The sequence below is a fragment of the Lutra lutra genome, chromosome X (assembly GCF_902655055.1).
Source record: "Lutra lutra chromosome X, mLutLut1.2, whole genome shotgun sequence".
Taxonomy (NCBI): domain Eukaryota; kingdom Metazoa; phylum Chordata; class Mammalia; order Carnivora; family Mustelidae; genus Lutra; species Lutra lutra.
Genome location: NC_062296.1, coordinates 16,087,403 through 16,100,483, shown reverse-complemented (window position 1 = coordinate 16,100,483; position 13,081 = coordinate 16,087,403). Strand labels below are relative to the sequence as shown.

Here is a 13,081-nt window from a genome sequence, read left to right as displayed (position 1 = left end):
TCCAAGATGGAATCGCTCTGGCTAAATAGGCACTTACGCTAAACAGTGTGGGAAGATGGAACCTGACTGGTAAGAACACAGGGATGCCATGACACAAAATCCTGAGGAGGACTATGTCCATGATGTTTGGGTTTTTCTCAGCACTCTCATGTTGGTGATTAAAGTCAAAGGGAAATTATAGCAACTCACTTCGGGCAGGACATCTATTCATCAGGTCCATCAGTATTTAAGCTGTGAGTCATCCCCTCAGGCCAAGCCACATGACCAGCTGAGGGGCTGATCTCAGGCAAAAGGAAAAGAAATGGATAACGTATAGGGTGCTGGCTGGCTCAGTCAGTGGAGCACGTGACTGTTGATCTCGAGGTTGTGAGTTCGAGCCCCATATTGGGTACACATTACTTAAAATATAAAATTTAAGAAAATAAATGGCTAGTGTAGAAGACAGCTATAAATACCAGCTATAGTCCTGTGACCAGCTAAGGAGCTAGGATATACTGTAGACTGGTCACTTCAGAGCATTTCCCTACTTCAGGGAGAAAACAAAAAGACAAATAGCAAATTATGCTTTTAAATGCATTGCTGGGGCACCTGGGTGGCTCAGTGGGTTGAGCCTCTGCCTTCAGCTCGGGTCGTGATCTCAGGGTCCTGGGATCAAGCCCCGCGTCGGGCTCTCTGCTCGGCATGGAGCCTGCTTCCTCCTCTCTCTGCCTGCCTCTCTGCCTACTTGTGATCTCTGTCTGTCAAATAAATGAATAAATAATTTTAAAAAATGCATTGCTAAATCCAACTTTACTAACAGAAATTTATAACATTAAAGATCCAATGCCTCAAGAGGACAATCTTCTTAACTAACATGTGCTAGAAGGCATCAACAAGTTCCATTCTAGGAGAGCAAACTGGTTCAGGTTACACACTGATAACATAATAATAGAATTACAATTTCGGGGTGTGATTGTCTTTCTTGAGGAGGTGGTCAGGTTCTAATTTTTCTAATGCCTTTTGCAGGTGCCTTATTAAGGCTTGTCTTTTAAATCTGAAAATAAAGAGACAAGTCATTAACCAAAAAACACCCAAAGAACCCATAATGTAGGAGGCTCCATGGGGGGTATAAAGGGGAACTTTCAATTTATATGGGAATAGGAAATGGACTGTCATGATAAAGGACAATCCAGGAAATACAAAGAGTGTCAGTTCAGGGTCAACGCCTACCTCAAACTCTGATGTGAACAGAATTCTCCTTGAATTTGGAAGAGTAAATGAGACTCAGATAATATCTGTCTAAATAATGACAGAGGCAACAGGAAATCTGATTGAAGACCAGGGTTGAGAAAGGACAGGCAGGGCCCACCCTCTCCCCGTCAACCCCACCACACTGGACCCCGCTGTGCTACAGTTTCTCTCTATACCCACCTTGCTGTTTCTTTGATGGAAAATAAAACAAAAATTTTCCCACAATTCTAAAGATCCTTCCATGCCTTTAAGCAATTTGAAGACTCTTTCATATTCTGGAAATATTTAGAAAAAAATCTTCAGTATTTCTAAAGTACAAAGAGGAGGTAGAACTCCATCTTGGTGTCTCCAGAATTATTCAAGGACTAGAATGTTAGAGTACCTGTGTTTTCCATGGTTACAATCAGATACCCAAGCAGATCCACCAATGGAACTCTGGTACACAATAACCAATTAAGTAATACAAAAGAAAAATGACAGAAAAAGTTTTATTGGGACATTTCAGTCAAAATAAAGAGGAACCATGCTAAATTATATTAAAACACAATTCTGGCAAAGGATGAAATTTAAGAGGTCCATTCAATCTAGTTTACATCACAGAATGGGAAAGAATTCCTGTGGTTTCACGATAATAAATTCTGATGCTACTTACTTTGTCCATATTGTTGAATTCCCTTCTCTCTCTTTTTTTATTATGTTATGTTAGTCACCATATAGTACTTCATTAGTTCTTTTGTTTTTATTTGACAGATAGAGATCACAAGTAGGCAGAGAGGCAGGCAGAGAGAGGGGGAGGAGGAAGCAGGCTCCCTGCTGAGCAGAGAGCCCGATGCGGGGCTCAATCCCAGGACCCTGGGATCATGACCTGAGCCGAAGGCAGAGGCCTTAACCCACTGAGCCACCCAGGTGCCCCGTACTTCATTAGTTCTTGATGTAGTGTTCCATGATTCATTATTTGCATATAACACCCAATGTTCATTACAATACATGCCCTCCTTAGTACCCATCACTGGGCTAACCCATCCCCCCACCTGTCTCCCCTCTAAAACCCTCAGTTTGTTTCCCAGAGTTAATAGTCTCTCATGTTTCATCTCCCCCACTGATATATACAATGTGTATATCTATCTATCTATACACACATACACACAATGAAATATTACTCAGGCAGTAAAAAGAATGAAATTTTACCATTTGCAACAATGTGGAAAGAGCTAGAGTGTATTATGCTAAGCGAAATAAGTCAGTCAGAGAAAGACAAATACCATACAATTTCACTCGTATGTGGAATTTAGGAAACAAAACAGATGAACCTATGCAAGGGGGGAAAAGAGAAGGAGGGGGGAGGCAAACTATAAGAGACTCTTAATGAGAAAGAACAAACTGAGGGTTGGTGGAGGGAAGTGGGGGAAATGGCTAAATGTGTGGTCAGGATTAAGGAGGGCAATTGTTGTGATGAGCTCTGGGCGTTGTATGTAAGTGAATCACTAAATTCTACTCCTGAAACCAACATACATTATATTAACTAACTCAAATTCAAACAAAAATTTGGAAGAAAAACAAAAATAAAAAATGAAAAGAAAAGAAAGTGGCTTGTTATAAAGAGGTAGAAGTGAATAATGAGATTATAAAAGGTAATATTTGGGAGGAGAAATGCAATATGTACACTGCTATGATTTGAAAGAAAATGAACTAAGAATACTCCTTTAGTGTCCACTATTTGACTTCTTAAAAAATTTGTAATTGTTTTTATTTTTTTAATGTTGTTAAAATCTAAATAACTCAAGTAAAACAAAAGGAGTGTTAGCTCTGAATGTGTAGAAAAACAATAATAACACCATTGGTGACATTTATTCCAGTTTTTAATGGGGACTGGTAGTCCATTGCAAGCAGCAAATAAATGTCTCAAATTCTCATCTTTGGATACCTAAAATGAAGTCTTATAGAAGGCAAAGATACAGGTAAGCAAGTAGATACCCTGCAACCCAGCAATTTCACTACTAGGTATTTATCCAAAAGATACAAAAATAGTGATTCCAAAGGGTACATGCTCTGCTCCCCAATGTTTATAGCAGCAATGTCCACAAGAGTCACCTATGGAAAGATCCCAGATGTCCATGGACAGATGAATGGGTAAAGAAGATGTGGTATATACATTAAATGGAATACTACTCAGCCACCAAAAAAGAAAGGAAATCTTGCCATTTACTACAACATGGATGGAACTAGAGGGTATACTATGCTAAGTGAGATAAGTCAATCAGAGAAAGACAATTATCATATGACCACGCTGGTATGTGGAATTTAAGAAACAAGACAGAGGACCATAGGGGAAGAGAGGAAAAAGAAAACAAGACAAAATCAGAGAGGGAGACAAACTGTAAGAGACTCTTAACCATAGGAAACAAACTGAGGGTTGCTGGAGGGGAGTGGGGTGGTGGAATGGGGTAACTGGGTGTTGGACATTATGGAGGGCATGTGATGTAATGAGAACTGGGTGTTATATATGAGAGGTGAATCACAGGCCTTTACGTTGAAACCAATAATATATACATGTTAATTAATTGAATTTAAATTTTAAAATATGTAAAAAAAAAAAACAAGTAAGCAAGTAGAAGATACCTGTGAACACATTTGTCAAAATAAGGGCTATAACTGAGATCAACCATTGCTTCTAAATCCCCTGGAGAACTAAGGGATGAAATATGTTCAGGTCCTAAAAGTCCCACTTCAAGGTCCACATAAGGATCAGAAAGCTTCAGTGAACTGGTTCCAGTTACTTCTTGTCACTTCAGGGTCAAGATGTGGGCAAACCCTAGCCAAAGTCTAATCCTGTGACTGGCTGGTTTACCACACAATGTGAATGCTCATATTCCCAAGGTCTCTGGCCTTCAGGTTAGGGCACTGATAAGTAATGGCTGGGATCCTGAAACCCGGAGTGGGACCCAGATGCAGACCCTGATGAAGCTGGGGAACTTGAACAGCTAAATTCTGTGAGATGATTTGCCAGTAGAAGCAAATCTTCCTCCTGTCTGAGGAGGTTATTTCCCCTTGGCCTGAAGAAGCAGTAATGGTCTTGCCTGAGGTAGCAGCCTTTTGGGACCCCACTGATCTGCCCCAGAAGCTATGCCCACTGCCTCCTTTTCCTTCCAAATCCCTTAACAAGTCTCATATTCCTACAGGCCAAATAGTATAAAGCAAAGTGATAGACACTTGCAGAGATAGAAAAGTCACCCAAAGATCTCCAACATTTTAAAATCCATATATACAAAATATTGGGGGATTTGCATGAAAATAGTTCTTTGTGGTGAGGTACGGAGGTAGAAGGAAAACAGAGTTGAATCAGACCACATTTATCAATGTAGGCTTATTAAGCCCAGACTCTGGATGAAATGCACTTTTTAAAATTTTTTATTTATTTTTTAAATTTCTTTTCAGTGTTTCAGAATTCATTGCTGATGCACCACACCCAGCGTTCCATGCAATACATGCCCTCCACAATACCCACCACCAGGCTCACCCAACCTCCCACCCTCCGACCCTCCAAAGCCCTCAGTTAGTTCCTCAGAGCCCATAGTCTCTCATGGTTCGTCTCCCCCTCCAATATCCCCCAGCTCCCTTCTTTGCTTCATTGCACTACAGGGTATTTACCCCAAAGATACAGATGTAGTGAAAAGAAGGGCCATCTCTACCCCAACGTTTATAGCAACAATGTCACAGTCACCAAACTGTGGAAAGAACCAAGACGCCCTTCAACGGATAAATGGATAAAGAAGATATGGTCCATATATACTACGGAATATTAGGCCTCCATCAGAAAGGATGAATACCCATCTTTTGTACCGACATGGATGGGACTGGAAGAGATTATGCTGAGTGAAATAGGTCAAGCAGAGAGAGTCAATTATCATATAGTTTCACTTATTTGTGGAGCATAAGGAATAACATGGAGGACATGGGAAGATGGAGAGGAGAAGTGATTTGGGGGAAACAGGAGGGCGAGACAAACCATGAGAGACTGTAGACTCTGAGAAACAAACTGAGGGTTTTGAAGGGGAGAGGGGTGGGGTGTTGGGTGAGCCTGGTGGTGGATATTATGGAGGGCACATATTGCATGGAGCATTGGGTGTGGTGCATAAACAATGAATTCTGGATCACTGAAAAGAAATTAAAAAAATAATTTTTTAAATGTAAAAAAAAAATGCTTCTGCTTCAGGGTTAGAGAAGCCTTTCGTCATTTGCTTTGTTGCTGTCTTGGTGTGTTAAGGCTGCTCTAAGAAAACGCTCCAGACTGAGTGGCATAAGCAGCAAACATATTTATCACGGATTTCGATTCTGGGAAATCCAAGATCAAAGTATCAGCAGGTCTGGTGTCTGGCAAGGGCCCATTTCCTAGATCACAGATGGCCATCTTCTTGCTGTGTCCTCACGTGTTGGAAGGGGCAAGGGAACTCTCTGGCTTCTCTTTCATAAGGGCACTAATGCCATTTATGAGGGCTCCACCCTACTGACCTTGTTATTTCCCAAAGGTTCCACATTCTAATACTATCGAATCAGGCATGAGGATTTCAACATGAGTTTCCTGGGGAGACCCCTAAAACATTTAGTCTTCCACCCTTGGTTTACTGGGCAAGTTCCAAAGGACATAAGGAGAAATGCAAGATGTTTCCTGGTGTACTACAAAGGAAGAAATCCAAAGGCTTAAGGAGATGGGAACATTAGAGTGAATTTACCATATAAGATGGTGTTCACTCACTTCCAGAGGTCCAGAGGATACTGTCATCAAGTCTGTGATAAATTGCTCTCTAAGGGGAACTCAAACATCTCGGGGAGCTCCGTGGCAGCATTTCTCTTTTCTGGTGGTCAGAAATTACTGTGAGGATCTCTGTGGTGGCATTTCTCTCCTGTATTGGTCAGAAATGACTGTGGGATTGCCCTCAAGCAAGGACCATGCTACACTGCCAAATATTTATGCTGTTAATCATTACCACAACCTTCCCCCAACGGACCTGTGGCCAAGTACTAGGGTGATGACACATGGTAGAAAGTTAGTAAACCAAATTCTAAGAGATGATTTGATACTGGCTCTGAACTGACATTCATATTTGAGAACTACAACTTCATGGGTTACAGAAATGGCTCATGTAAGTCATGGAATCAATGTGGTTTCACCTCATGTCCATCTCAGCGATAGGTCCCTGAATCCACTGTCTGGTTATTAATTTCCTCCAATTCAGAGTTTATACTTAGAATAAGAAGATGACAGAATTCCCATGTTGGCTCTCTGACCTGGGAAATGAAGGCTACCATGGTCGGAAAGGCCAAGTAGAAGCCGTGAGAACTACCTACCTATGAAGATAGTAAAAGGAAATGCAACATTTCACCTTGGAGGGAATGGACTGATTATACAGCATTGAGATTTGAAAGGGGTAGGTCGTGATTCTAGGACATCCCTTGCAACCTACCTATATGTCTGGTCCAGAAACAGACAGACCTTGGAGAAGGACAGGAAATTATAATAATCCTCACCACATGACTATTCCAAGTACAGCTGCTTGTCTACATGTGCTTTTGTTGTTTTAGCAATCAAACATCTACCAAGGCACCCGGCATATGCTATTGAGGGGGGAAATGGTTTTTCCCCTATCAGTAAATACCCACCAGAGTTTGGCTTCAGCTTGAAAGGCTGGCAATAAGCCGCTTCTTACCTCAGGGGCTGAATGTAACACAGAACTCACTGGAGTGTGGCACCCATCTTCAAGTGACCTGAAAACCTACCAGCTTGGAGTGGGGCCCAGAACAAGAAAACGTTCTCTGATATGACCTCACGTACATTCCCAGTGACCAGTTGACTGGAAAAGAAGGAACATCATGTGTGATTTCCAGTTCTTACTTCCCAATATGCAGGCCCAACCTATTTTAGACTTCTATTCCTGCATATCAATCAGCACACATTTAGCAGCTTAGAACTAGATAAATATATTCTCAAACAGTCCTGTAGCTGAGAAGTCCAGGCAGGCTTGATTAGGTTCTCTTCGTGACTGGGTCACATGGAATTGAAGTCAAAATGTTGACCATGCTGGGTCATTAACTGGAGAGTCATGGAGAGAAACTACTTCCAAGCCCTTTCAGGTTATTGGCAGGTGTAGTTTCTTAAGGCTGTAACACTGAGGTCCCCATTTCCTTGCTGTCCCTCAGCTGAGGCCACTCTGAGCTCCGAGGACCACCCTCATACCTCCCGAGGTGCACCCCTCCATCTTCCATGCAGTAATGGTGCATCATGATCATGGAAGCGGGAATGAAGATTGTGCATGGAACATAAACACGGACTTCCACTCAGCAAGACTCATGGTGTTGCAGATACTGATGACTGCTCCATCTGCCAGCAGCACAGACCAACACTGGGCACCTGATATGGCACCATACCCCCACGGGGTCAGTCAGCTAACTACCAGTGGCAGGTTGTTGATCTTGGTCTGCTTCAAAAATAACTGGGGAGAGGGCAGCTCTTTGTACATGAACACACCTTTATTCTGGGTAGGGATTTTCCTTCTCATCCAGGGTACTGTATAGAACACCATGTGTGGACTTAGAAAATTCCTTCCCAACATCATGGAATTCCACACTGCATCACTTATAAACATGGAACTTGCTTCCCAGGTAACATGCTCATGGATCTCACAGCTATTATGTTTCCTATCATCCTGAAGTGATGGTTCAGTTGAACTGTGGTATGATCTTCTGAAGCCTCAGTTATGGTTGCACCATGGTGGCAGTGCCGTGTGGGATGGGGACAATGTAACCTGGGAAGTGGAATGCTCTTTCTTAGGGTCAGATAGATGGAGCTGTTCCCGTAACAGACACAACTCTTGTCTTCAGCAAGTAAAGGATAGCAGCGTAAAGACTTCTGCTCATTATTGCTGCTTATGTATCTAGGAGCAAAATTTTCTTTCTCTTACCCACAAGGTTAGGATCAGCAAGTGGAGAAATGTTTTCAACACGTGACCTCACTGACTCCCCTGAAATGCAGATTGAGACTGCCCAAACAACCACGTTGGATTCTCATCCCTCTCAATCAATGACCAAAAATGAGGTACCTCTGTGGTGTGGAGACATGGAACGTGACTATCAAAGGAAGCTGGATTGCCAATCCATATGGCCTAATAAGGAGTATGTGTGAAATATCTAGAGCTCTTCTTGGTACTCCCAGGTATCTGTGATTAGTTAATGGGATATTTCAACACCACAATCCAGGCAGAACACCTACTGGTCCAGACCCTCTAGGAATTAAGTTGTGAGCCATCCCCTCAGGACAAGCACCAGAACCTGCTGAGAGGTTGTCCCAGACAAAGGGAATAAGAAATAGTTAGACAGTACCCAGTCATAACTACCAGTGAGTTCCAGAGCATGCCAAGGAAAAGAAAAATATTTACTTGGTGACTTAATAATATCCCCAAACTCAGTGGAAAAGAAACAGAAAAACACCAGTTTAGCCATTCAGACAAAATGCTTAGGGCAAAAGCCCAACGTTTACTAACAGAAACTTGTAACATGAAAGTTGCAGTGCTTTTTCTTAGCCTCAAGAAGACAATTTCTTAGCTAACTCATGCTGGGAGGAGTCAGCAATATCTGGTTGCATTCCAAGACAGCCAACTGGTTCTGCTTTCTCATTGATGATTGTGATAACAGGACTATAAGTTTAGGGAACCAATATCTTTCTTGAGATACTGGTCACATTCTAGTTTATCTAGAGCATTCCCAAGTTGATTTATTAAGTCTTGTCTTTCACATCTGAAAATAAAGAGACAAGTCGTTAACCAAATGATACCCAAAGAACCGATGTTGCAGGACGCTCTGTAGAAAATGCAAAGAGAATCTCAGTTTATAGGAGAACAAAAAAACACATATATGCATGGTGAGAGACAATCCAGTAAATACAGAGAGTGCCAGTTCAAGGTCAAGGCCCACCTCAAACTCGGGTGTGAACAGAAGGTTCCTTGAGCTTGGAAGAACGACTGAGACTCATATAATATCAATCTAAAAACTGGAGACAACATGAACTCTGAGTGAGGATCAGGGTTTGAGAAAAATCAGGCAGGGCCCAACTCCACCCCTCACCAAGCAGTGCACTGCCTCTGCAGTGAAACATTACTGGACAGTTCCTCCTACACTCACCTTGCCGCTTCCTTCATGGCATATACAACAAATTTTTTCTGCACTTCTGGAGATCCTTGCATTCCTTCAAGCAATTTGAGGATATTTTCATATTCTGAAGATATTTAGAAAAAAATTCAGTATTTCTAAAGTACAAAGAAGAGATAGAACTCCATCTTGGAGACTCAGAGCTCATTCTAGGGCTAGAATGTTACAGAGTACCTGTGCGTTCCATCCTTACTTTCAGACATCTGAACATACCCAGCAATGGAATCTAGTACACAATAACCAATTAAGAAATACAAAAGAACAAGAGAAAAAGGTTTACAGGGACATTTCAGTCAAAATGAAGAGGCACTATTCTAACTGGGAAAACCCAATTCTGGCAAAGGATGAAACTCAAGATTTTATCAGTTGAATCTATTCTGATTCATAGAATGGGAATGATTTCCTGTGGTTTCATGGACAGAAATTCTTATTTTACTTACTTCCTCCAAACTGTTGAATTTCATTCCTTATTCGCTCTTTTATTTCCATATTGATTTTCACTGGTATTGGTAGTTGATCTGGCACATCTCCCAACACAGACATTGCTGTGACCTTGGGCTCATCTGCAGAGAGACAGCTGGGAATGATTCTTCCCACCACTGCATCACTACCAGGTCTGTGAATCAGCCCACCCTTGTTGACTCTGGCTACATTACGATACAAAGAATCTAATTTTGTCAAATACTATCTCCTGCCATACTCACAAGCTCTGGAGATCAGATTTTGACCAGAAGCCATCAGGTGGTGATCAACCACTTTCCCTCCCCTCCCCGTGGATACTGTGAATGACAGGTGCATCTGGAAACCTAACTGAATGAGGAGCTGCAATGATGTGCATTTCAACAACCCCATACGCACATCCATGTGCTTCACAGTCTCTAATATTTCTTTTCATAGCAGGAGAATTTACAAGATAGATGTATCAGGTATGAAATTTGACCTCAGGAAAAACAATACAACAAAGAAGCCTCTTCTATTCTTGTCACTACACATACACACAGAAACAGACTTGGACAATACAACTAATCAACAAACATTCACAGAGCCCTGGGACTCAGGATTCAATGTTCCCTTGATGTACTCTACAAGGGGAAGAGCTGAACATGTCACTTGATGTCACGATGCCTGATATTAGCACTAAATCACTAGAAATCCCAGTCAGTAAATGATCTTCCTCATCTGGCTTTTTTGTCTCAGAAAATGAATTTTTTACTCCATGTTTGACATGTCTACTTCATTCACTCATGCTCCTCTGTGCCGAACATCAAGACAACAGTGGGGATCAGCAGTGAACCAGAGAGAAGAACCCTTTCCTTTTGGAAGTTATAACTACTGTGGATGTCAAAGAGTACATTACAATGAGCAAAGGGAATAACACAATTTGATTTTGTGTAAGGAAGAAGTCAGCAGGGATGTGAGCCAGAGTGGGAAAGGAAGCCTCCATGATGCTGGGTCCGGCAGGGTGCTCTGAAGAGGTGACCCCTGGGCAGAGCTAGGAGCAAGAGACAGAGCTGGCTTGTGCGCAGGCAGAGGAGGCGGTCTGATAGCCATGAAGGCTGTGCATGGCCCCTACAAGGGGACAAGCCTGGGCCATGGAACAAAGGTCAGAGGCAGAGAGAGCAAGGAAGACACAGAGAGGACATGAGATGGCAGGAGAGGATGGCAGGGTCAGGAGGTGCAAGGTCTGGAGACCAGAGTCAGGAGCTCAGACTCTGTTCTGAGTGCTTGTGGAATTAATGATGGGTGTCAGGATATGCATGTGATGATCTGATTTCTGTGTGGACATGGTCACCCTGGGTACATGGGAATAAATGGGCCACACACATTCAGGTGGGAAAGCAGGACGTGAGCTCGGAAGCTCTGGAACAGCTTGCTGAGTGATAAGGCAGTGTGGATTGAGGGACAGTATAACGGTGGGACTCAGGAATGGTGACAGTGTTAAGAGGAGAGAAAGGAGATCAGAAAGGAGAAGGGAACCAGTAGAGTGCAGAGGCTGGGAAGCCAGGAATGTCTCCATGAAGGACAGAGTGATCACCTGGTCCAGTGTGGCTGAGAAATTAATGACAGCCTCACCCAAAGATAGTGACTTTGATCAGAAATGACCCTGAGGCATTGAGGAGCCAGAGGCAGGACTGCCCTGGGTCAGGTCAGGGAGGGTAGGGGAACACAGGCATCCTCACCATCTTCCGAGGACATGGCTGAGCCCTCAGGCTGGGATGATCCCTCTCCTTCCTCTCTCACTGACAGCAGAGGCATGCTCAGCCTTTTCTTAAATGGAGGTGGAGTGATGGATTTTCCAGAACGTTTCACTTGACTTTTGGGCCCAACAGCGAAGTCCTCTGCTTTATCACTCATCACTTCCTGAGGAGCATTAAGAAACATGTTCCATTAACGACAAAAAGTAACCATTCTGAAAGAGGATGGAGGTATCTCAGGACTTTACCATAGAACTACGTTATGACCCAACATTTGCAGTACCAGGTATTTACCCAAGGAACACAAAAATACTGATTTGAAGGGGTACCTGCACCCTGATGTTTACAGCAGCATCGCCGACAGTAGCTGAACTCTGGGAAGAGCCAGACTGGTGACTGATTGGTAAATGGAAAAAGGAGACACGGCGTATGTCTACAGCAGAATATTACTCTGCTGTCAACAACAATGAAACCTTGCCATGCACAATGACGTGGGTGCAGCTAGAGAGCAGAATGCTAAGCACAATAAGTCCGTCAGAGAAAGGCAAACAGCAAACGAGTTTGCTCACATGCAGAATTTAAGAAACAAACAGATGACCACGGGGTGAGGGAAAGAAGGGCAAACCAGAAAACAGACTCCTAAGTGCAGAGAACAAACTCAGGGTCGTGGAGGGGAGGTGGGCTTGGGGACATGTGTGTGACAGGGATGAAGGAGGGCACTTGTGTGATGAGCACCGGCTGTTGTGCAGACGTGTGAAATCACTCAGTTCTACACCTGACACTAATAGTATCTCTATGTTACCTAAATGGAGTTTAAAGAAAAACATGAGAAAGAATGCAAGCATTCCACCTGTGGGGCCTGGCTCTTACACAATCTTGTACCTTCCCTCTTCCACAATGCGTCCTGAGCCATCAGCCAGGCATTTCTTCAGCATGCACGTGGCTCCTCTGGGGGCTCTCTGACTACACCCACAGTTGGATTGCTTCCTCTGCTGACTAGGAGTGATCACCCTGTAGAAAGGTCTTTGCATCTGGGGCCCATTCTGTCACCAGACACCAGAGAAACTATAGAAGTCCAAGGCAGAAAGGCAGGTGAGCCAGAGCTTGAATGGGAAGGGACTCCCCTTGTGCAAGATTTTCACTTGTGGCACGGCTTGTTCATGTTAATGCGGCTACAGCATCAGGAACTTGACCTGCTTGTGCATCTCACACAGGCTGGTCAGGGAAGGCAGCACGGTCGGCAAGAGGAGAAGGACCTGGAGTGGGATCCGCCAGAGCAGGACCACACCTCCCCTCTAACAGTGGTGTGTGCTCCAGTCCAGGTATGGCGCATCTCAGCAGGCCAGTGTAATCCCAGAGGGTGTGGAGCCATGTCCCCTCACCCACAGCTGGGAAGAAACACACCCATCCTAGCTATACATCCCTTGGCAAATTCCAGAAGATCATGCTTCTCCCTC

General features: G+C 43.4%; 1 protein-coding gene across 1 annotated transcript; it reads right to left on the bottom strand.

Annotated features, from left to right (window-relative positions):
- Positions 1–933: 933 nt before the first annotated feature.
- Positions 934–11,784, bottom strand: LOC125092234 (integrator complex subunit 6-like). Its single transcript, XM_047716595.1, has 4 exons — positions 11,610–11,784; positions 9,870–9,992; positions 9,403–9,496; positions 934–1,033 (listed from the first exon to the last, which is right to left on the bottom strand). Exons 1-4 carry the CDS (start codon positions 11,782–11,784, stop codon positions 934–936), a joined length of 492 nt encoding a protein of 163 aa, XP_047572551.1.
- Between the last annotated feature and the right edge of the window lie 1,297 nt (positions 11,785–13,081).